At 40.6% G+C, this 25621-nt stretch overlaps 1 protein-coding gene across 1 annotated transcript in view; it reads left to right on the top strand.

Moving 5' to 3' along the window:
- The first annotated feature begins 873 nt into the window (after nucleotides 1-873).
- The window catches only part of si:dkey-92j12.5 (multiple PDZ domain protein), a 41960-nt gene continuing 17212 nt past the window's right edge, over nucleotides 874-25621 (top strand). The window contains 21 exon segments of the mRNA XM_036000279.1: nucleotides 874-1144; nucleotides 1997-2091; nucleotides 3025-3191; nucleotides 5382-5606; nucleotides 5890-5958; nucleotides 6211-6333; nucleotides 6780-6863; nucleotides 8474-8581; nucleotides 8790-8892; nucleotides 9071-9162; nucleotides 9577-9790; nucleotides 10102-10176; nucleotides 10804-10883; nucleotides 11139-11285; nucleotides 11986-12171; nucleotides 12377-12538; nucleotides 12927-13136; nucleotides 14063-14224; nucleotides 15995-16118; nucleotides 19713-19911; nucleotides 24931-25254. Coding sequence (XP_035856172.1) covers nucleotides 2079-2091; nucleotides 3025-3191; nucleotides 5382-5606; nucleotides 5890-5958; nucleotides 6211-6333; nucleotides 6780-6863; nucleotides 8474-8581; nucleotides 8790-8892; nucleotides 9071-9162; nucleotides 9577-9790; nucleotides 10102-10176; nucleotides 10804-10883; nucleotides 11139-11285; nucleotides 11986-12171; nucleotides 12377-12538; nucleotides 12927-13136; nucleotides 14063-14224; nucleotides 15995-16118; nucleotides 19713-19911; nucleotides 24931-25254 — 2867 coding nt within the window. The 5' untranslated portion in view covers nucleotides 874-1144; nucleotides 1997-2078.

Genomic DNA, 25621 nt, shown 5'->3' with positions numbered 1-25621 from the left:
CTCCTAAAACTCTGGAGCGAGGGCTCCACCTGCCGTGTGAAAAACACACAGGAGTTCCAAAACTTGTCACGGAAAGGATTAGAGCCACCACTGGGCATGACATCAAGAATCCCCAACTGAGAGGTGTTTTTGTTTTTAGGCGTGACTTGGTGTATGATTGCATAATTGTGCCAACTGGTGACAACTGCAATAGTGCCACCCATTGTGACATTATCATCTAATTAAAGAAGAATAAACGTGAAAACCACAGTCGTCTTTTAGGCTACTCGCAACCTCCCTTATGGTCCCTGGACTCCAGTTTGGGGCTAATCTAAACAGAAATGAAATGTGGACTGTAATAATTATGCTTTAAACGGTTTGCCCGGGTCTGCAATGTAGATCTGAAATCGGAGAAATGACAAATTCATAGCAGTATCGAAAATATTATTTAAAAAAAAAAGCCTATCAAACATGAAAATTAACCTCTTAATTGAACCATTCTGTGGCTTATTTCATCCCAGGCCATATGCGTGAATTATAATAAAGGCTTATATAATAAAGTGTGTAGCCTATCCCACTGTTTAGCTCCATGTAGACATAGGCCTACATATTAGGAGATTTTAAGTTCAGTCTTGGTGGTATCTTGATATTTTAATATCTAGGCCTGTAGCATATTTAATAACATATAGCCGACTCACATCTTTTGACACAAGTTTTTTCTTTAATTCGTAATGGTTTTGCAATAATGTTTTCATAAGGTGTGGGACAGGAACTGTGTAGGATAGCTATGAGTTTGGAGTCGCCATAGTATTATCCAGAAGCATTATTTGCATGGTGTGCCACTGACACGTATTACAGGATTACTGGAGGCTAGTTGTTTTTTCATTAGGGATGAGCCCTCTGTGCCTGAAGATCAGAGGGTGACATGCGCATTGCACGGAGCGCTCACGATCCGCGGACACAATGCTGGAAAATAAAGCGCGCAGCTTGCTTCTTGATATCTTGCAGTCCCTCAATAAGCTGTTATGACTTGTCCCATCAGGAAAGTGTCATTCTTGGTATTCGCTACTGGTAAATTGACCCTGCGGACTGGTGGAGGAGGTGGATGTGCTGTGCTTGGAGCTCAGTGGGGACCTGTTGATAGCCCACCGGCGCTGCAATGGAGGTGAGATGAGGCTTTCTGCAACAAGCGATTCTGAACTGCCAGCGATGTCCGTCTGTTCGTCACAGTGATAGCTCTAATGTGCCCGGGTCATTTTTAAAGAAATTAACAGACTGCCTTGTTGATTACACATCAAATTAGTAGCTAATGGGCCTGCGCAATTACTGTAAATCATTCATCTGTAATTACTTCCTTTTCTTCTGAAGCAGTCAGTATCGCTTTAATATCAACAGGTTGAAGATAGAGATTTCATTAGGCTGCTGTGAAGGGCATATATACTGCGATACCCCTACTGCCTATCAATGCCTCCTAATTAGATTTCAGATGAGACGTTGTCATTTACAGCCCATCGTTTTGCAAATCAAATCATGTCATTGGTATAATGCTTTGATGCTATACAGACTTCCCTTCCAGTCAGAATGGTTGGGAGGCCATGTGTCGCTGTTAATTACCATCACTGGCTGTTAAAGCCTTTTGGAGGAGATTTAAATCCTGCTAAAGAGCATTAGTTGACAAGCAAGGTTCTTGCAAACAGGCGTGGCACAGGCCTTGGAAGAGAGGATGTAGAGGTGAAATGATACATGCTACAGAACAGATGTAAAATATAAATTGCTACACTAATTATACCTTTGGACATGAGCAGGGAGAAACATGTTCTGCCATAATTTTAATGAAAGTGTATCAACAGTGGATATATCTTCAAGGAGAAACCTCACTTTGGCACTTTTATTCTACAAATGCACTGTCAACTTTCACAAAAACACTGTCATAAAAATGGAAATAGACAGGGTCTGTAAAAGGTCATGTTTAAAGCAGAAAACTTTTGTTTTGTTGTTGTTTTCATTGATGTTGCAGGTGCCAAACAGAGATGAATGACGTGTAACTGAGACAGAAAGTCACAAATACACAATTTATCCAAACAATCTGTCAGGCAACGATGGAAATCATGGGTAAGTGTGTTCAGCAACCTGCAGATGTAGCGCACTGTTTAAAGACAAACCCCTTTTCAGTAACCTCAGTAATACCCCCCACGACCGCCATTATCACAGGCTTACAATTAAGGTGTCGGGCATGGTATCTGCAGCCAGACAGGAGGGAATAGTCACATGTGCAGGTGGCACAGGACTCACAGTCTGGTCGGTAGTCAAAACTCTTTGGTGAAGAGTTTACAGGGTCTTAACCTTCTGCCACGTACAATTACTGCAATTGTGGCTTGTGCTCATTAGCTCCTGCTCACTAAATAAACAAGGGCGATATGACCTGACACAACATTTCAGCTTTGGCCTTTGCTTTTAAGTGTTGCAGAATGGATAGCAGATCCTCCTTTAGTACTATATCTTCTATCTTTAGGTTTCTTGATACAGTTTTTGTGTAGCCCTATTGCAAAGGAACATTTTGCTGAACTTTTGGCCCCAGTTGAACCCCACATATTCTGCAGTTTGAAACATAATAAGGAAATAAGCAGAAGAGATGAATGTGCCATTTGAAAAATGTCAGCATTGAAAAATTCTCACAATCTAGCAGCCACGGGTCAGGGATTTTTTTTAGACAAGCACAGTTCCTGTACACTTAAACCTTCAAAAAAACACAAAATAGTTTTTAGTATTAATCACACTGATCAGTGCTGACAGAGGAAGTCATTCTGGATTCGAAAGACAGATGTTGTATTTTAACAAAGTTATTTCGAAAAACTTGAGAAATCTCCTTTATTTTCCCACCGCTTCCTATTGATTATTGACATTTCATAGCTTATTGTCAAATGTCTGGGTTTGTGTCAGGGTCATACAGCAGCTGCTACAGTACAACATGTGGAAACTTACACAAAGCCAAATGGGAGAAATCCTGTTTCTCAATGAAACAAATGATATACAATTTCTCTGCAGATACTCAGCGTGCCTTGGAAGCTGTGGTGAGATTGCAAGCCAAACTGAAGGAGAGAGGAGAGGCCCCCACACAGGAGAAACTCTCCCTGCTAAAGACTGTCCTGCAGAGCCCCCTGTTCCATCATATACTCAGCTTACAGCAAGCTCAGCGGAAGCCCCCAGCAAAGGTACAGTGTGAGCATGAGTGGCAAAGGAGTCTGAACTAGGGGTGTAAGAAAAAATCGATACATTTGAGTATCGCAATATTTTATTTTGCAATATTGTATTGTTTTTTTTGTTTTTTTTTAGTTTATGTGCAAAAATATTCATGTAAGACAGTGGTTCACGTTTATGTTGTGTTTAAACCTCCTACCGCTAGACGGCTATGCTGAGACGCACCACTAGTGTCCTTGCCTAATAGTGCCTAGCAGTGCCTGACTTTTTGCTAGAAGCTAACAATGTAGCTATGGCTGAACTTTGGCCTACTTTAGCATATAAATATTTGCTCACTAAGAACCTGTGAACCACAATCCCAAACTGGCAGTTTGATTTTCTGTGTACTGAATTGTTTACCTAAAGTAAACTTCTTTGACTTTTATGCACATCATGTCTTTTTTTAAATATTAGTTTTTCTAAAATTATACTTTAAAAACATCCCAATATATCGCCTTACGGACAGTATCGAAATATATTGCAATATATTGAATCATTACCCATGTATCGTGATACGTATCGTATCGCCAGATTCTTGCCAATACACAGCCCTAGTCTGAACCATTCCCAAAATACTGAATGCAGGAACCAAACTAGATGAGTAATCAGCTTACTTAAGATTACCACTAAATCCCAGAGTAAGAGAGAGAGGGAGAGAGCAAGAGAGAGAGGGAGGAAGGAAGAAATATGTTTAGGAGTTTGCAGAAGTCATCTGTAAGATTGTCATAACTTTAGAGTGTGTGTGTGTGTGTGTGTGTGTGTGTGTGTCTGTGTGTGTGTGTGTGTGTGTGTGTGTGTGTGTTTGTGTGTGTGTGGGGGGGGGTTCAAGGTATTTCACTTTATTGTACATTTTCTCAAGTACTGTACTAGTAAAAATTTGAGGTACTTTTATTTTTATTTTCTGCTACTGTATACTTCTACTTCACTATTATTCAAAGACAAATATTGTACTTTTTACTTCACTATATTTATTTGATGACTTAAATTGCTAGTTACTTTGCAGATTGAGATTAAAAATACAAAATATAATCAACAAATAAATGATGATGTATTATGAGATGTATTATTATAAGATACAACTTTATTGAGCAGTATATAAAGTAATTCAAATTACCCCCACCTTTACCAGCTGCAACATTAAAGTGATACACACATGACTGCATCAATAATGATATCCAATAGCATTATTCTGAAATAGGCTGTTCTGCATTATGAGCATGTTTACTTTTGGTACTTAAGTATATTTTGAAACTAACTTCTTTATACTTTTACTTGTAATACATTGTTGTATTGCTACTTTTACTTAAGTAAAGGCTCTGAGTACTCCTTCCACCACAGTTGTCGGCTGTAATCATCATTGCTTCGTAATTGTCTGTTGTGGTGTACTGTAATAGGCTAACCCTATAAGAACCACAGTCTACACATACAAGCATTATTACATTTGCTTTGTGTGGTGTGATCCTGTAGCCATTTAGCATCTCTGCATTCCAGAAAACATGGCACTGGATCATGTCAATGGTTTCTGGATTTTTAGGACAGACACTGACATAGTTTTTGTTAGTTCACATTCTTGTTTCTTTTCAAATTCACAGTTTTGTAACTAGAGCATTAATACTTAAGAAGTGCAATCAGTGTGAGTGTGAAGTTGCTTAAGTGTTTTGATAGTGTTCTTTCTTTTATTACTGCTATTTTAACAGGTGGCAAAGTTGTTAGAATGGCATAGTGTACCAATCAGAAATGAGCATCTACCAAAACTCCTAACTTTGAAACAGAAAACCTAAAAGACAAAAGGGAACAGCTTTGTGGCTATGCAATATTGTGTTCCTGCTCTCCTATCTTTTCCCTCTCTGCTCTATCTTTCTGCACTTTTTTTCTGTTTTCTATTCCTCTCTGTCTCCATATCTCCTTTTTTCAATTAACGTCTCCACCTCTCTATCAATCCCCTTCCCCATCTCTTTATCTCCCTCATTCATTTCCCTCCCATTCGTTCTTTCTCCCTTCCCTTGCATCCCCTAATCCTTTTCTCATTCATCTACTCTCTCTCTATCCCGACCAATCCTTCTCTTTTACTTGCACCATCTCCATTTTTACACTTTTATCCTCTTCCTCCCATCTCACCATGTGTCCTATCTATCCATCTGGTATTGCTCTCTCAATCCTACCAGGGGAAGATTTCCAAATCAGTGTCCATGAACTGTGGCCCCTGCCAGGGCATGGGGCTGGACCTGAAGACGCTGAGCCACAGTGACTCTTACACATGGGCCATGGAGGGCCGAAGGCCCAGCAATGCCAGATCCATCCACGGGCATGGCAGCATCTCTTCTCTTGGCTCACAGGAACTGTCCTTCGTAGATATCTACACAGACAACTGCATTCAAACTGAATCCCAAGTACGTAAAATACCCATCGTAAATGAGAGGTAATTTAGGAGTAATAGGAAGCAAAATATCCTTAAAGTCTATCAACCAACCGCGTATGTGTGTATATAATGTAACACATCACCATTCCAAATGTCACATTTTACATTTGATAATGTTACAATACATTATAAAACTCAAGCACAGTTGGATATTACATTGTCTAAAGGGTTCCAGCTGATCGTAAGAGGCAGCGCAGCTAACTTGATGTCATTTCAGATTTGCTTTTATTTTACATATGACATTTATTTTTTAGTACTGCACTCCCCCTCGAATGTCCCGCACCATGTCGATGGGGAGAAACCTGTCTGCTATTGCTCATGAGGTACAGTTGGTTTACATGTGAGCTGTTACTGTAGAGCTGGTAAACTTGTGTCTGTGTATGTAGATAAACGAGGGAATCAAACGGGTTGAGCGCTTCAACTTGTTAATGGTGTTTCACTTAGATTTTTATACCGGTTTAATTAAAATAGATTCTCCCCTCCCTCTCTCTCTCTCTCTCTCTCTCTCTCTCTTTCTCTCTCTCTATCTCTCTACCATTTCTACCTCCCTTTTCTTCTGACCTCTGCCATGGTAGAAGCGCCATGTGGAGATGATAGAGCTGGCCAATGATGGGAAAGGGCTTGGTTTTGGCATCATAGGAGGGCGAAGCACAGGAGTCATGGTCAAGACCATCCTTCCTGGTGGAGCTGCTGGACGGGTAAATCCACCTGCGAATCAATTGCAAAGCCAAGCCTTAAGAAGCTAGTTAAAGGACTAGTTCAACATTTTTGGGAATATGCTTTTTTACAGACATATGAGTGGAACTCTTAACAATAAAGCCAATAAGCGCATTTCTTATTAACTAATTAAATCTTAAAACAAATACACATACCGAAATGTAGTACTCCACCTTATTGTTATCTAGTTTTGTTTTACATTTTGCACCTACTGTTATGTTATCTTAATCTTTTGAGCATTTGCATTCTTTGTATCTGGACTCTTCCAACTCTGTTTTGCAACTACTCCACAGCAATTTCCCTCGGGATATTTCAAGTTTTATCTTATCTTATCTTATGCAGTGTGTTTAGTAGAATCTGCAGAATGTATTAAGAAATATTAACAAAGTTCACACTAAAATGTTTTTATTGTAATGGGGTTCCCTAGGATAAGCGCCTGCGTAGCGGAGATCAAATCCTGCGCATCGGAGATACAGATCTGGCGGGCATGAACAGCGAACAGGTGGCACAGGTGAGCCAACATTTGAAAGAAATTACAAAAGTAGATGAAGTGCTTTCTTCACCCTAGGTTTTTGTCTGTAATGATAATGCTTTATGTAATTGCTGTTTAAAACAGCTGAGTACGACCTAGTCACTGTGTGTTTCCCAGTGTTGGGCAAGTTACTTTTAAAAAGTAATTAGTTACAGTTACTAGTTACTTCTTCCAAAAAGTAATTAAATTAGTTATTCAGTTACAAATCATGAAAGTAACTAGTTACTTCAGAAAGTAACTATTGCATTACTTTCAAGTAAATTTTTAAATGCTCAAATGTGACCCCACTTCCACCTCCATCCCTCTTTAATGGAACTTAAAATACATGTGCATGTTCAATTATTTATGATAAATCTGAATATTATAATGAAATGGACACTTAATACAATACATTATTAACAGAAACAATGTACACAAATCTAAACTATTTTAATGTTGCTGTGGGACAAAGTGAGACTAGCCTCCAATCAAATGCCATGTATGGAGATATTATGTTTATATAGTGGATCGATACAAATAACACAACACCTCAACAGGCCACAACTGGGCAAAATTAAATTATGCTTATTAAGCACTATACCAAAAATAAATAACAAATATATACACTCTTTGTAGTGCAAATAACGTAAGTAGCCTGATGTTTATACTTGTGTGCTGGTGTGTGCGTCGAGCCGGCGTGTGTGTGTCTCCCCTGTTCTATCTGACCAAGGTGGAAAATCTGTAGCAGGAAAACTTAACCCTCTCCTTGATTTCATAACGCCATACCTGTCTCTCTCTCTCTCGTTGACTGACTCGCTTGTGTTGTTCGTTGTGTGTCCGACTATGCGTGCTTTCGAACACCCGCTCAACTCTACCTCTGATTGGCTTACCATGACATTTTACTCCACCTCAGCCAATCGTCAGGATTTATGCGCTTGTCTCGTGCACTGCCCACTAACCAAGGAAGAACAGTAAAAAAAGTATTTGCCTCACGGCTCAGACTCAGAGAAAAAAGTAACGCTGTTATTTATAACGCCATTATTCCCATCACTGGTGTTTCCACTGTTAGCGCATAGTTCCATAGAAAAGTTTAGGGAAGTGATGTGTGCTCCTCTTTTGGAGTTTTTTTTTTCTTGTAAAACCAACACATTTAGTTTGAAAACCCTTCTGATAAAGCATAAATCTCACCTTTGTCTCACTTGTTGAAGGTTTTGAGTGTGGAATGGGCTCATTGTTGCCCTTTGTGGCTGCAACTGCGGTTCTCACCAACACTGAAGTACCAGTGGGTGTTTGTCCCCTCCAGCCTCAGGGGGCAGTAATGAGCCCATTACAGCCTGGCGCACCAAAATGAGGCAAAGAAGCTGTTGCACTAGAAAACTTACTTGGAGAAGCAACACAAAGGTGAGATTTATGCTTTATCAGAGCATCGCACAGATGCATCCCTGAGTTTTTCTATGGAATCATCCTGGACTGTTTCCCATGCAGTGTCTTAAACGGGGCTATCCTGCTCTATGCCATACTGTCTTTCCAGGGCAGCTGTCTCTCTTTTTGTGTTGCTAATTTATTAACTATCGCACACTTTCACTTCCATCTATGACCACATGGCCTAGGTACTGCGAAATGCTGGTACCAAAGTGAAACTGCTCATCGCCAGGGACATACCCAAGGACAAGTACCTTTCCTCTCCTGTCCTAAGCCAGAACAGCTTAGATGGCAAGGTTTGTGTGAGTGTGTGTGTGTGTGTGTGTGTGTGTGTGTGTGTGTGTGTGTGTGTGTGTGTGTGTGTGTGTGTGTGCGCGCGTGTCAAGAATGGCAAACTTTCTATGTAAAGTAACTGGCTTATCAGTGGCATTAAATGTATAATACAGTTATTCCCTAAACCCCAAAAAAGGTTTATAGGTTTTTACTGTCTGTGCTTCTTTCCAGCTCAATGACTTGAATGATGACTATGAGTTCAGTGTGCAGTTCACTAAGAACAGTCGGGGCCTGGGATTCACCATTTCTAGCTACATAGGTGACCTAAACTCAGGTAATGATACGTTGTATCAAGTTTTAACTTTTTCCAAGCTAAGTTGATGGAAACAAACTGGAATAACAAAATTATTAATAATACTTCCGTATTGTAATAAGGCATTACTGCTGATGTGTGAGTTTAGAGCTACATTTACACAATCAAGTTTTCCTTCAATTTATCTTGCTTTCCTCAGTCTACAGCGCTGGTGTGATAGTGAAGAGCATAGTGAAAGGCAGCACTGTCGATCAAGATGGACGCATCAACATTGGAGACGTCATCCTATCTGTGAGTTCCACTAAAAACACAACAGATGGTTTTTTTATTGTGCCCTCTGAAGACAAATACCTTGTTGTTTCTCAACGATTTCAGCATTTCAAAATCTGCGCAGTTTGCAACTTTTAGAAGTTCTATACAAACCAATTAGGGTCTTTTTTAAGCTGATGAAGGGGAATTTTCTAGTTTTACTTTTACTCCCATCCATATTTTCATCATCTGTTGTTTTTAGCTATGCTTTCCATCTTGCTGTATTTTTATTTTTTATTACTATTGATTTATTTTTTTACTTTCCCATTTAATTTACCTGCACTTTCCTCCATACCGTCTACTCCATCCACAAAAATGTTGCTTCTGTCTCCATCATACCTGTGCTTTCATCCTGGCTCTGTTCCCTACTGATGCATCTCTCGTCCCCTCTCTCAGGTGGACGGGGTGAGTCTGCAGGGCTGCAGTGAGCAGCGTGCCATGGAGGTGCTGAGGAGGACAAGTCCCCTGGTCAGACTGAGGTTGCTGAGGAAGGCTGTACGTCTGAGTCACATCCTGCCCCCAGTTCCTCCCCTGCACCCCCTCCGACACTCCCACAGCTTCCACGAGGGCAATCCCTACAGACTGGGCCTCAACAAGATTCAAGAGACAGGTGCTTTGTGCTGAGAGAGGGCAAAATATTGGCTCAGTGGTATCATAAGGGGATTGGTTTTGAAGTAACTGAGCAAATGGATGACATGAGATTTGACAGTATGCACTAACTTAAACTTAGTATGCAAGTAATCATCTACAGGTGCTACCTGACATGTCTGGTTAAATCATGACCATATTAGCTTTCTGATGTCTGTTCAAACTAGAACTATGCTTGCTTGCACACATGATCTTTTTTTTACTCAAGTGTGTAAATTCCCACGTGTTTGGACCCCTGCATGTGTGCTCAAAACGTGTTTCCCCAATTCCTAGGAATCTGCTCGCTGCGTGAAATCTCCCGTCGAGCAGCATACGCCAATGGACGACCCCGACACAGTTCCAGAAATGGTAAGCTCCCCTTCCCATGCTGCAGTCTGGAACTGGATCATGGGACTTAGTCTGATACGCTGATTGGGCTCAGGGAATGGCAATGTGACAAGGAAGGATGCTCTTTGATTGGAGTCTATTTATAGTGTTGTTCAGTCATGTGTTTATCCAACTCATTCAGCTCATTCCAGATAATTTGTCTCTCGCCCCGCCTGCATGTATGGCTTTATTTAGACAAGGAGTTTTGGGCTTGATTAGAGAGCACAGCCAAATAAGCCCTGATTGCTGTGAGGCTTTAATAGATGAACAAGAAAACATTAGGTTGCCAAGAAATCATAAGATGGTGGGTGTGAATATGTAGCATTTGTGCCTGTGGTGTGGGCGTGTGTGTGCGTGTGGCGTGTGTGCGTGTGCGTGTGTGTGTGCGTGCATGCGTGTGTGCGCCTGTCTGAGTGGTTGTGGTTAACATCCTGCTGTGCCACAAGGAGAATTACGTTCTTTTCTCTCTATAAAACAGCCAAAGGGATATTTTCATATAGGATCCCATTCTTATTAATTGGATCACCTAGGGCTAGGAAAAACGTGAAGAGGAATGTGTGTGTATGTGAGATGAGGGTGATTGTCTTTGTATGTGCGCACATTTTACAGGTGTGAAACTGACACCAACTGAGGAAGAAGACCTGAGGAAGAGGTGGCAACATGCAGTTGGACAGCGATTTGAAGTTATTGTATGTCTCTCTGTAAATAAAATAAGTAGTAAATATAACATGTATAGAAAAACACTGTCTAAAAATATTAACTTTGTACATACCTAAATGCTTTATCATTTTATTTACATGTTATTACCCATTTAAAGAAGAAAAACTCACCTACTTCATAGTGTGATGCCTATACTTACCCTCCACACCTTTCTTCCTCTTACCCACTAAACTTTGCTTCTCTTTATTTGTTTCCCACTGCTCAACTTCACATTATTCTTTTAGGTGTGTCAGGTGGAGCGTTTCAATGAGACAAGTGGCCTCGGCATCAGTCTGGAGGCTCGGGCGGGACATCACTATCTGTGCTCCGTCTTACCTGAGGGGCCAGTTGGCCAAAGCGGCAAGATCTTCAATGGAGACCAGATATTGGAGGTAACCGACTGATATGGATCCATTCAGCCAATTGCTCTGCAACTCACCTCATGTTAATCTCTGTGTGGGACTGATTATTCTGACACATATGTGGGATATACGTGATGACTAATGAAAAAGCTCACAGTTCATACCATAGTTACCTTCATGTTTCTGCCTTTCATTCCAGCAGTTAGTGATAATAGCCTGTTCTCTGAGAACCCACATGAACCTTGAATGGGAGGCATATTGCATTTTTAAAGACTCACACATATATCTGAAACACCACCAGTAAACACCACACATTTTTTTCAAGTACAGTATGAAACATAAGAAGGTGGGTGTGAGTATGTGTACCTCTGTGCATTTGAGCTGTTACTGTAAATTGAGAGCTTGCCCTCTTCCCCCTCCACTGGGCAAGTTCATACGCCGACATGAATCGCTCATCGTAATAAGCACTCTGATTTAGTCATGAACACTCATACACACAATCATAGGAAAAGAGTTAGACAGACATACATATACAATAACGTCCAATACTCAACATTGTTATTTTCATGTGAGAAAATCTTAACATATTGCATCTTTAACCTCTGATAATCAGCACAACTATGTTATTCAGGTATTATTTCAAAAGCCAAAAGCATGAGTCGGCCAATCACTGACCTTAGGAATATCTATTTTTGAACTACTGTATATCTATTGTGTATCTTCCGGACAGGTGAATGGGATTCCTCTCATTGGAGAGACACATAAGGAGGTGGTCAATATTCTAAAGGAGCTGCCGATGCGTGTTTGCCTGGTGTGCTCTCACATTGTACCCCCTGCAATTCCGGACAGTGATGATGAAGATGACAATGATGTTCATCTCACCCTGAAAGAGCTGCTGGCTGAGTTCAATGACAAGGTGAAGGCACACATTGACGAACGGATGTATGGAGGGATTAAGCATTTGTGTTTAAATCTATTCCCCTGAAACACTATAAACCACATTAGAATTGTTACACGTCCTCTGCATTTGAAATGACACTAAAAAATGCCACTGCCATGCTCATCTCTTGTAAAATCAATCTCCTTCCCTGTGTCCTCCCTGTCCTCTCTGCTTGTCCCAGTTGGACCAGGGTTGTGCTGTTCCCTGTCCTACAGCTGAGGACATCACCAAGCGTGGCGTGCCCCCCATGTCACCTCCTCTGGCCATGTGGGAGAGAGAGGCTCAGGTGGTCGAGCTGGAGAAAGGCGAGTCGGGACTGGGCTTCAGTATCCTGGACTACCAGGTCAGAGACATACCCCTGAGCCTTTCTACAAATAGAACAGACTGGAATAGGCTGCAGTCTGAGAATATCAGTGTTGGGTTGGATTGGGTGAAGAAAATTGAGAAGCATGTGGATTTTTTGTATTCTGTATATTTGTGTGCCTTACTTTTTAAGACTGAAAAGTGCTCTGTCAGTTTCTGTTTTAAATTTAAGATTAAAAACACATTTTATCCATAGCAAATATCTGTGTTTAGGCTTTTAAACTATGTAAATAACTAGTAGATTTCCTGCAGCTGGTTGCCCCTCTGTGACACCACCACAATTCACAATGTACAATAGTTAATTAATCTCATATTTTTCATGTACATCTTCAGTAAACAATCCTCTCCATCCTTGTGTCTAACTCTAGGATCCAGAAGATGCCACTAAAACAGTTCTGGTAATCCGGTCCTTGGTGCCTGGAGGTGTAGCAGATCAAGATGGTCGCCTGCTGCCTGGTGACCGACTCATGTTCGTTAATGAAAGTGACTTGGAAGGCTCCAGCCTGGATTATGCCGTGCACATCCTGAAGTCCACCGGCTATGGCCCTGTCCGCATTGGAGTTGCCAAACCACTGCCTGTATGTAAAGAGAAGTACATTTAAATACCTAATTTAATTATTAAGGAGGAGTACATTTTTGATTTTTGTGTGGGGCACTTAAGTAAATTTAGTTTAGTTTTTGTGACATACAATCTTTACCCAAACTAGTATAAACTGCACAACTTGAAGTGGGTGATATGGATAATATCCTCATCTCGATATATGTTATTTTATGTTGCAAAGTACATTTTCTTGAAAATCAAATGAGAAACTGTTTATGGATCAAATAACTTGACAGAAAGATCTGTTTTTGGCTCGTTCAGCAAACTAAAAACCTTCAAAATCAAGGTACTTTATTACAATAATGCATACAAACATAAAAACACAAAAAATACAAATTCACTACTGAATTCCTAAGGAATTCCTGTTCGTTGCCTGGCCGAGAGTTATTAAAGAGATATGGTATAAATGGCACTGTATGGCAAAGTCTCTGACAGTAGACACATTTATTTTGTCATACAGTATATCATCATATCATGGGCTGCCGGATATGTACGCATACATTCAAAAGTGGATTTTTCTTTCAGGATTCTTTACCAAAATGATTTGTAAAGATGATGGAAAAAAAGACATTCATTTCTACAGATATGCAGGACACTTACTTAAATACGTGTTTTGCTTGAGAGTACAGTATTTCTTCTCCTTTTTGTTGTGGACTGTGGCTTAGTAACAAGCAACAGAGAATCCAGTTACAGGCCGTCTGAATTTTTAATGCAGCTGAGAGATGCACACAATGCTCAACCACACTACAGATGGAGAGAGAAGGGGAGAGGAGAAGAGGGTGTCTAATTTACAGTCACCTTCTTTAGCCTGTTTGCTTCTGTGTGACTCACTTGTAAGCACATAGACAGGTTTTTTTTTTTTTCAAACTCCTTAATTTCAATTTTGGAATTTTGTATTCTTAGCTGGAACTGTGTGGTGGATTAACACCCATCTCAGAGAGGAGCCTTCGGGTTTCCTGTGATGACCCTGAAAGCCACTCTCAGATCAGCCTGCTAGCAGAGGCTAACACCAACACTTGCAACTCTGAGGACAACCGCATCACCCAGCCGTGCTACACTACAACGGTATGTCATACAACACAAAATGAACATAAGTTAAAATTTGTTGATATTGCTGGACACACTTTCTGCTCACTTTCTAGCTTTTGTGGTTTGATAAACAGAGTAAAGGGCAGAGTTTGTCTCTTACATTTGGCTTGCCTAAAAGTTAGGTTAGGTGCTATACTGCAGAATTGTTTAATTCTGTTTATTTTTTATTTTTTATTTTTTTTACAGCACCAGTTCTGTGTATTCTGTGCGCATAACATAGATCTGAAATAAGTAGAATTGTCACAGTGCTTGAAATTCAAGTTTCTAAATATAAACTCACTTCTATGTTGTATAATCATGCACAATCATCTAACAGGATTCTTGTAAATGAGCATTTGCTTAGCAGGAAACATCTTTGCAGTGACAGTAACAGTAACACTGCAGCAGTCTGAATCTTGTAGTCCATCGCACAGGAAGCATTGCTCATTTCCATGCAAACCTGAGATTCTGTGGGTAGCCATTTTAGCTTCTCTAAAGGAGATAACCATGACAGTGTTTGTTTTCTCTGTTCACGTTCTATAGTGGGGAGCTTAGAGCCAGCTGTATCAGTATCACTGGGTCAGGTATAGAGAAAGTGCTCAGTGTCAAAGACTTGTTCCTCCATTGTGGCCTTAACTCAATCCTATTGAGGCAGCCTTTTGTACTTGCTTTTGCTTAGTTACCAACAATTGCCTCTCAATGAAAAGTGCTTACTGCTTGCACGACATTGGCACCTGATCTAGCACAAGGGCATACAGTACTGCCACAACGTATCCCACACACACACACACACACACACACACACACACACACACACACACACACACACACACACACAGATAGATAGAAGAGATAACCAGAGCAGCAAGTGTCAGTGTGTTCTCATCAAAGACATGCTTGTTGCAAAGGTAGCTTCAGAACTTCAGTGCTGATTGTATTTTCTGTGAAGGTTCAAAGACGATTTCCTCGTTGCCCTTTCTCTTTGTGAAGTGCCCGGGGGGACCAAAGAAGTCTGCCTTTCTGCATGTTTTACATCTCAGGAGTACTCCGAAGGCCTTCACCTCGGAGAGTTAATAGTTGTTTAAAATCATTTATGTCACATCAGAAATCTGATTGTTGTGATGATAGTGGCTCAGGACTTTAGTGCCAGGTTATGTTTGAAATGTGGGTTACTTTTCTAGAAGTTTTAAGATTTGCTCCATGTACAATAAAGTGTGCTGATTTGCAATGACATCATGGCTCTTGGGATGGCAATGTCTGTTTGTCAGGCGGTTGGTTGATCCACCACTTTGTTCCAGACCGAAGTATCTCAACATATTGGATTAATGTATTATATCTAGTGCCCCCATTAGGTTGATATTTGTGGTTTAGAGTGAAATATCTTGATAAAACAAGAGTAAGAGTCTACAGCCATTCTAGTGGCTCTGTGAGGCTACTTACGCACAGCAGCGCTTTGAGATACATGCTAACATCAGCATGCTAACTCGCTTACAATGACAATGCTAACAAGCTGATGCTTGGCAGGTATAATGTTTACCATGTTCGCCATCTTACATGTGCTAATTAGCAGGAAACACAACGTAAAGCTGAGGCTGTAGAGCTAGAAGTAAGGTCAGAGGATCACCAGTCATTAGATAATATAAATATCATGTGGGGACCATGAATATCTGTAGAAAATGTCATGACAATCCATCCAATAGTTGTGTATTTGTAACCCCCCCCCCTTATTCTCTTACTCACTCATGCCCTCTGTCGACTATCTCGTAGGAAAACCGGCTGCGTCATCGTTTCAGCATTATGGAAGACGAAGATAGGCAGCAAGCGCCGCCTCTGCCGCCCCGCACCAGCTTTGAGAGGACAATCACTGTTGTCCGGGGCAACCGTGGCCTTGGTATGTTCTCCGTCTTTCTCATGGTGATGGTGTCTTGGTGTGTGTACGTCGCTGGCATGGCGATAATGACGCTAATTGGCGGTGGTGATGACGACTGCCCTGAAGAGGAGTGGTGATATGATGTACTGTACTCCTAATCCCTGAGAGAGATGATTACTGTGCGTGTGTGTGTGCGTTTTTGTCTGAGAGGCTAGTATGGGGGTGCGTGTATGGTCATATTAATGTAAGATAATATTAGGAAGTAATATTAAAACCAATGAGTAAATATTCATTTGAATGCTGATCTAAATATATTTGTTTTTATACTCCAGTGTTGAGAGTACATTGGTTATTCAAACATGACAGGGAGGAAACAGCAGGGTGTAAGGCGCTCCTGCACTTTCTCCTAAGGGCACTGTGCAAAGCATAAGGAAACCAACTCATTTGTATTCTGGAAACATGTTCTAATAAGCCTCCACACTACTTGTGTGTGTGAAAGTTTAAAATTATGTAACCTACAGTCTGTGTTACTGCATTCTTTGGTTTTTATCTGTTTAAAATACTGTAGGTCGTCATGCTGAGATATTTAATGTAGCATGGTTTTCTGGATATCCAAATGTGGAGGGTTTACAGATTTGTGTTTTTTGTTAATTTAAATGTATTTGAAATTGAAGCAAAAGCTTCAGCTTGTGCAGAGTTATGGTCTGTATCTGTAAGGCCCGAATACTGGGGATTTTTTATGAGCAATATACAGTTGTGTTCAAAATAATGGCAGTCCAACATCACTAACCTTATAAATCAAATTTTTTGGTAGAAGTGATATTTCTACATGGCAAATAATTTACTAGTAAGTGTTGTAGAGTCATAGAAAACCAACAGACCCAACAGTCATAACATGCTTGCTGCTCATTCTGTGTAATTGAATCTGTAATTGAAAGGGGCATGTTCAAAATAATAGCAGTGTTGTGTTCAATTAGTGAGGTGATTGATTCTGTGAAGAAACAGGCGTCAATTATGGCCCATATTTAAGGAAGGAAGGAAGCAGATGTTGTGCATGCTGGTTATAGTGCATTTCACATTGAAATACTCAGAAAAATGGGTTGTTCCAGACATTGCTCTGAGGAACAGCGGACTTTGATTAAAAAGTTAATTGGAGAGGAGAAAACATATAAATAAGTGCAGAAAATTATAGGCTGCTCAGCCAAAATGATTTCAAATGCCTTGAAATAGCATCCAAAGCCTGAATGACGTGGGAAAAAACGGTCAACTACCATTCGAATGGATCGAAGAATAGCCAAAATGGCAAAGGCTCAACCAATGATCAGCTCCAGGAAAATCAAAGAAGACTTAAAGTTACCTGTGAGTACTGTTAGGATCAGAAGAAGGCTATGTGAAGCAAAGCTATCAGCTAGAAGCCCCCACAAAGTCCCATTGCTGAAAAAAAGACATGTACTGAATAGGTTGACATTTGCCAAAGGACACATTGACTGGCCAAAGGAGAAATGGCGCAACATTCTGTGGACTGATGAGAGCAAAATTGTTCTTTTTGGGTCTAGGGGCCGCAGACAGTTTGTCTGACGACCCTCATGCACTGAATTCAAGCCACAGTACACTGTGAAGACAGTAAAGCATGGTGGTGGAAAAAATCATGTTATGGGGATGTTTCTAATACTGTGGTGTTGGGCCTATTTATCGCATACCAGGGATCATGGATCAGTTTCAATACATCAAAATACTTGAAGAGGTCATGTTGCCTTATGCTGAAGAGGAAATGCCTTTGAAATGGGTCTTTCAACAAGACAATGACCCAAAACACACCAGTAAGCGAGCAAAGTCTTGGTTCCAGATGAACAAGACTGATGTTACGGAGTGGCCAGCCCAATCCCCAGACCTCAATCCCATAGAAAACTTATGGGGTGACATCAAAAATGCTGTTTCTGAGGCAAAACCCAGTAATGCAGAGGAATTGTGGAATGTAGTTCAATCGTCCTGGGCTGGAATACCTGTTCACAGGTGCCAGAAGTTGGTCGACTCCATGCAACACAGATGTGAAGCAGTTCTCAGAAATAATGGTTATGCAACTAAATATTAGTGCGGTGATTCAAAGTAAAGCAAACCCTTGAGACATTTTTCAGTTCATACAGTAAATGTTTGAGTTTGTAAAGAAAAATGCAAATACTGCTATTTTTTTGAACAGCCTAATATTCCTTTTTCTTCACTTTCTGTAGAGGTATAACACAAACTTGATCAATTTTGGTCATGTTTTGATTTGGAATTGAATGTGCAGTGTTCCCAATGCATTGATATTATGGAATTAAAAGCTATTCTAAGGATTTTGAGCATTATTCACTTTTTTAAACACACTGCTATTATTTTGAACACAACTGAACATGTAGTACAATATCTATTTGCACTACTTTACACTCTTCCTATTATTAGGTGCCATGTACAATTCTATCCATTGTGCAACAACGACTTCATGCCCAATTTTGGAGGTGAGACATGCTAACGTACAGTACGTACAGCGTATGGTTGGTTTGTACTGCAAGGACTGTATGGCTTTTAGACCAGGTTGTTAAAGAAGGTTGAAGGGACTAAACTGAGGTCTTTTTTTCTTGCCTTGCTCGTCTAAAAACATGAATATATGCAGCCTAGTTAGACATCTTTGTTTATTCTTGAATGGTGTGAACCGTTTGCACTTACTGTAAGTTTGTGGTACCATAAAGACGTTTTGTTGAGGTCAAAACAAATGGATTTTCATATGGAAATTGTCATGTGGGAATTATTATTAAAAGTTGTTGCTGCAAGTTTGTAATAGAAAAATGTATTTTGATGCCGTGTTGTAGTAACTTAACACCCTCAGATTTTGAGACATTCATCATTATTACTTCAGACTTCCTCTCATGTCTTTGAAATGTGTGACTTCTGTTTGTCTTGTCAGCGTCAGTAGCTCTGTCTTCAGTCGACTGTATTCCAGGCACTATGATTGTATTGTAATTTGAATGTAATACAAAAATCAATAAACTATTTATTTGAAAAAGCACAAAGTCATTTCTTTGACCAACTTCAAATTATGTACGACCATAGTGTTGTGGATGTGCATAGTCCTCCATTAGATAGCAATGTAGTATGCAGGCGCCATAGAGTATACTTCCTAATTAGTTGTCGCCTTCCCTGTCTGCTGTATGTGTGTGCATGAGGTGTGCACGTATGTGTGTGTGATGCCCGATTTACTTGCTTCTGCCTATTTGCATTAATGAAGTGTTTGTGTAATCCGCCTAGTGTCCGATTTGATAATGCCAAAGTCAGGTGTTGCAACTGGCATGTGTTACCCCTTGAGCCACCTGTGCCCTCTGCCCTATGTGGGTGTGTGGGATTGTGTTTGTGCACCTTATGCAAGTGTGACTGTGAAGGAGGATGCCCTGTAAATGTCAAGCATGTGTAGCCATGTTTGTGTGCTAATCTGCCTAGTGTCTGTCTTGATTATGCTGATTATGCCACAGTCAGGTGTTTGTTTGGGCGACTGTCTGTCTGTTTGGCATGCATTCAAAGCAGCCTTAGCCAACCCTTCACTCACCTATGCTCGTGTGTGTGTTTGTGTGTGCGTGTTGGCAGGGATGTCGGTGAGTGCTATCAAAGACGGCTCAGGCATGCTGGTGCGCAGTGTGGTCCAGGGGGGCTCTGTTAGCCAGGATGGCAGGCTGGGGGTCGGTGACGCCATCTTGGCCATCAACGGAGAACCTACCTCCAATCTGACCAACGCCAGGGCCAGAGCCACGCTCCGCAGGCAATCTGTCATAGGGCCAGAGATGAGGTGAGGAGCCAGTCATTGTCCAACAGCATTACAATATGTAGAGAGTTTTGTTCTGGGCTGAAAAAAGAACAGGTGACGCTTATTGTTAATGTCATGGTATAGCTCGCACAACTCTTTGAAAGCATCTACGGGCATTTCTCACTTACATCACTGAGTTCCCTCTGAATCACCTGTTCTCAATAATCCTCAGTCTGTATCCAGAAACACTGGGTGGCTGGATGTGCAACACTGTGTGTGTCACCCTCTTTACAAGTGGCTCAAGTGCTGCTTCACATTTCTTAATTGTTGTGTAGAGAAAGACCTTTGGCTCTGACGCATCACATTACATTATCAAGTACAGACACAGCAGTACATGTTTTGCTAATTAACACAGTAGCAGGACAGGATTTATGTTGTTCTGTTTGAAAAAATTACAAGCAAATGTTAACAGAATTATTATGGGTCGTTTTTACTGGATGCAGTGCTGTCATGAGGCCTTTTGACTTGACATGGTAGTAAAAGCACAGGTGTTACTATTAACATTAATGATAGCTTCATTCTAGCCCCCCCCTCCCCCCGTCATAACTGTGTGCCAGTGATCAGGACCCTAAAAACAAAGCAGCCAAATAAAAGTCAGACATCATTAATTTCATTGTTTACACCTGTGCTTTTCCTACCGTGACGTGTCAGAATGCCTTCTGTGAAAAAGACCCTGCACACCCAGACAGGTGTTTTCACTTATTCTGGCTAATTAGACATCTGCTGAGACTGAAGTTGGGCAGAACTTTGTTGGATTGACGTTAGATCACAAAGCCAAATGATAAAAGTGTAACTCTACAACCCTAAAAGGTGTGATAAAACCAATAGGAGGGTGAGAGAAATTTCAACAAGCACAGTTTGTACAAGCCCACACAGTCCTTCAGAAGAGGTCTAATCGGGCACAATAAGTGAAAACACCTGCGTGACATACAGGAAACTCACAAAATGGAGTTTTATTATATGGGACACATTCTATCACTCTAACTCTACATCATTACACCCAGAAAACCTAATGACTGGGGCTTCAGTATCTCTTGAATAATGAGTTCATCTTAACGGGTGCCATAATCTGCCCTATTCTAAATATTTGCTGTTGTTTCATATTTAAGGTCCCATATTTATTTGTGCCTTACAAAATCTGTTTCTGCTTTGGAGAAGCCAGTCTTGACTTAATCACTCATCACTCAAATGTAACCTGTCACCACGGTTACTAACCTACACAAAACAAAATGAATTGTGTAGGTTATTTTGTAGCCGATAGTGTTTGGCTAAAATGTAACACGTACATTATATAGTATCCTTGCTATTTCTAAATTTGTAAGACTGTAGTCTTAAGAACTTTGGGACCTGACAATGGGCTCAGTAGCCACAACGTTTGACACAAAACAAGGCCCTGCATTGGGTGGCAACATGTGGCACATTTAAAACAGATTCCAGTCACTTATATAGCACATTATTTATTGACATTCATATGCACTTTCCCTCATGTCATAGTTTAAACACGTCTTTGCTTGAAAAATGAGAAAACGGGAGTTCTTAGTTTAGAGAGAATGTAGAAAGGTCCTTTGGGAATGCAGAGAACAATCAAACACTGGAAGAAAAAAAAAGTAATTTAATATTGGTCACATTTTCTAGATCTACCTATGCAGATCTTGACAGTCTATGTGTCTCGAATGAGTGAGTATATGCACATCATAAATATAAATATGTGCTCCCAGCAGTCACAAACATGACTTTCACTGCATCATCACACATAAACGATCTCATCTGACTTTGGTTCTCTATTAACGCCTTGTTTTTGACACTGCAGTCATAGTTGACTGAGGCTCTGCAGTCATGTTAAATTAGATTAGATGATGAAATTGTAAAGATTGCCTGAGGCTAAATTGGGTAAATTATTACTTGTTCTAACATCAGCAGTTATGGCTCCACATTGACAACGCTTGTTTCGCTGATTGGAGATGTGCCCCACCTCCACCACCGTGCTGCCCTGCAAAACACCCACTCACTCTCTCTCTCAACCTCTCAGTCTCTTTCTCCCTCTATCTCTTGCTTTTACACGCACACACATACACAGCCTTTCAATGGTCTAACCTCCAAAAACACATTTTTCCTGCTCTGGGAAATATCTCTGAATAATTCATTGCTCATCTCACCTTGAACAGTGCACTTCTGAATAAAAAAGCATTTTAAAGAGCCTCTCATAGATGCATACCACAATACACACACAGATGAACACACACATGGATTCTGTCTTCCTTTAACACATGCACACAGCACGCACACGCACGCACACACACACACACACACACACACACACACACACACACACACACACACACACACACACATACACACACACATAACACTCACCCGCACACACATGCTCACACTGCCTCCTCCTGACAGCACTGCAGACAAACTAACAGAGAGTGGAGGCAGATGAGTTGCTTTGGCAGCCTCAGAATAGTCAGACATAGTAGGGTGAGGGCTTGCCACTATCAAACTAGCTCTGTTGAGACACGACAGGCTGTCCACATGGCTCAGTCACAACAGCTTAGTGTGGAAGGCCTCCATATTCAATCTGCCACCACGAGTGGAACTGCAGGTCTTTCAGGGGATTCAAACAGCATGTCTACTGGTAGCGTCACACAAGAATGGAAGTGTGTGTGTGTGTGTGTGTGTGTGTGTGTGTGTGTGTGTGTGTGTGTGTGTGTGTGGAGGGGGGGAGGATTTAATGATGTCCTTGACACTTTACTTAAATTACATCATTTACGCGATAGCTTAGATAGATCCAGGCTCATGCAAGACACGTTTTCTTATTATAAATGTGTTCCAGAAACTCTTGGAACTGTCTTAAATCAGAAGTGCATCATTTAGTAACATTGAAATATACATTTAGTCACAATTTCTTTTCCATTTTTTCTTTTCATCTTATGTACCAGCTGCAGCACAAGCAATGCTAATGGAGTGGGGCACATCTATAATTTTAGAGCATTTAAAGTGGCTATTTGTAACTTTCAGTTTGTGTTGATTTTAGCAACCGCTTTGGACAAAAACGGTAGTGATTTACCACACCTGCTGTCATAAAGATCTTTTATTTATGGTGCTGTATTACCGAGTTAGCGTTACCGGTAGGTCATATAGTTACGATGAATGTTTTGCTCAGACAGAAAATCAATCATTTACAACAAGATAATACGTTACAGATGCATCGTTGCATTTCAAGTGTTGCATATGGTAATTTATCCTGGATGTATCGTGAGCTAAACCGGGTATCACGGTCACTGTGTCATGAGCCAGAGCATTACGTAATAATAACTTAGATTAATATAGTGCATTTCATGAAATCCAAGGCCAGGATGAAACCCAAGGACGCTGTACACAAGTACAGAGGGACAAGGGAAAAGAAAATAGGCGAACACAAACACGGACTGAAAAGAAATAAAACCAGGTGCTACGTCCGGGGGACGTAATTTAATGTATGCTACTGACTTAAAACCACATCTCACATTTTAAGTTATTTTATAAATGAAATAGATATATTACACAATTGAGGGCCAATTCGGGGTCGGTTTTGAATTATTTACAATCCCGTAATTGTCTCTGTCTGTCGAAAGCCCGACCGTTGTCTGTCACTTTCCCTTTTAGCTTTTAGTTCTTCGTTTAATTTCCATTTTTTTTGTGATGACCCTGCCCAGTTGTAACTACAACAGAAAACTTCTAAAATAAAATAAAAATACAATTAGGCCTATATAAAGAAATCTCCTGCTGTCTTTTACCTTGCTAGATACTCACTAACACAGGCTTTTCCGGTGTTTCACCAAAATCCGTGACCCGTCAGAATGCGTTACTGTAGAGCCGGTCTACCTGCGGAAAACCATTTTGTGTCTTTGCGGGAAAAATCGAACCCGGGCAAAGGCATTATTAAAAACTATATACAAATAGCGTTCTTTTCACTGTTAGTGTCATTTGCTGTTACAGGTCATTTATGATCATCAGATGGAAAATTACAGTTTCAGAAACATTAAAAAGGTACATATAGTCACTTTAAAAACATTTGACATGTAAGACAGCCATCTTAAAGTTAATGGTTGTTTAATGATTGCTTTTTAGGACTGAGATTTGAAAAGAACAAGTCCATTATTAATTGCTAATCAATTACTAATGATGATTAGAATTATTTTCCGTTATTAAACATTGTTTCAGGTACTTTCAGTTCCCCTTCTCTTATTTAGTGATGCATAATTGTTATGGTTAGAAACTGTCTAATGATTAAAATCCAGACTGTCACCAAAAGTAATTTGCCTGATATTTCTGACTACCTGAAGTTAACCTTGACTCATTTTTATTACCAAACAGATTAAAGCGTCAACATTTTTGAAAATATGCTCATTTGCTTTCTTGCCGAGAGTTAGTCGAGAAGATTGATACCGCTTTCATTCAACCTCATGGTGACAACAAGACTCCAGGAATTGACCACACCCGGCCAAGAAATAGTCCCACACATAAAGTCACAACTTGCAATTTTTAAGCTTTTGTTTTTTTGTACAGGTTAAACAAACTAGATACAATGTGTTAATTTGTGAGCTTTGCTGGTGCTAGTAGGCAGATTTGTGTACCTTTGTACAGAGCCAGGCTAGCTGTTCACCCTGTTTACAGTCTTTTTGCTAAACTAAGCTAATTGGCTACTAGTTGTAGCTTCATATTTACAGTACAGACATGAGAGTGGTATCATCTAACTTTTGATAAGAAGGTGAATGAAATCATCTTCCAAAATGTCAGACTATTCCTTTAATCCATCTTTCCTCTATAGAAACCATTCATGTACCATGCCATTTGTCTCGTTCCTCAGCATCATATTAGTCATTGCTTGGTGCTGAAAGTTTAATAAATGAGCAGATGTGAAAACAGATTGATGTCAAAACTTAAGTCATATTAATATTTAAAATGTTTTCACCTCTCCCCCACACTTCTTTTCCCATGTTCCCCTACCCTTAGCATAACCTATGTCCCGGCCCATCAGGTGGACGAGTACCGTACCCGTCTGTGTTTACCCCCTCTGGCATCCATTGCAGCAGGCAGCTCTTCCTCACCCACCCCACCAACCCCTTCTCCAGAACCTGCCGTGGCCCAGGCCAGATCACCCGGTCCAGTCAGAGCTGCAGCTCCAACTCCAGTTTCATCAACCCTCAAACCCTCTGCTTCAGTCAAATTTCGAGCCGCAGCTCCAGATCCAGCAGAAGTCAGAGCCTCTGCTCCATCCAAAGCTCCATTCAAAGGCCCAGCCGTAGTCCATACCATCACCCCGGCCCCAGACTCAAGGTAATGTAAGATCCAGACGTCTCAGACTATTATTTATGGTCACCTAATCCGTACTCAGGCCCCAAAGTGCAATATAAACCTGTCTCAGGGTTTATTAGACTTCAAGGCTCCAGCTTTATTACATGTTGATACATTTTCTACAGAGAATTCAAGCTATGAAACACATTCTATACGTTCTGCCTGCTGTGGGTTCTGCAGCTAGGGTTTTATTACTGTGACACATTTCAGTCATACTAATGATCTGAGGTATTATCTGGCACTTTAATTAACCATATCCATGAAGGAAACAATGTATTTCAGTATGCAACAAGCTCAGTTTGAGTCCCTTCTAGTTCATATTTTCTCCTCTCCATTCTTATCTGTGGTA

This window comes from Sander lucioperca, chromosome 4, assembly GCF_008315115.2.
Source record: "Sander lucioperca isolate FBNREF2018 chromosome 4, SLUC_FBN_1.2, whole genome shotgun sequence".
In the NCBI taxonomy this organism is placed as follows: Eukaryota; Metazoa; Chordata; class Actinopteri; order Perciformes; family Percidae; genus Sander; species Sander lucioperca.
Note: the sequence above shows the minus strand (reverse complement) of the source record. Positions and strands in the feature narration are given on the sequence as shown.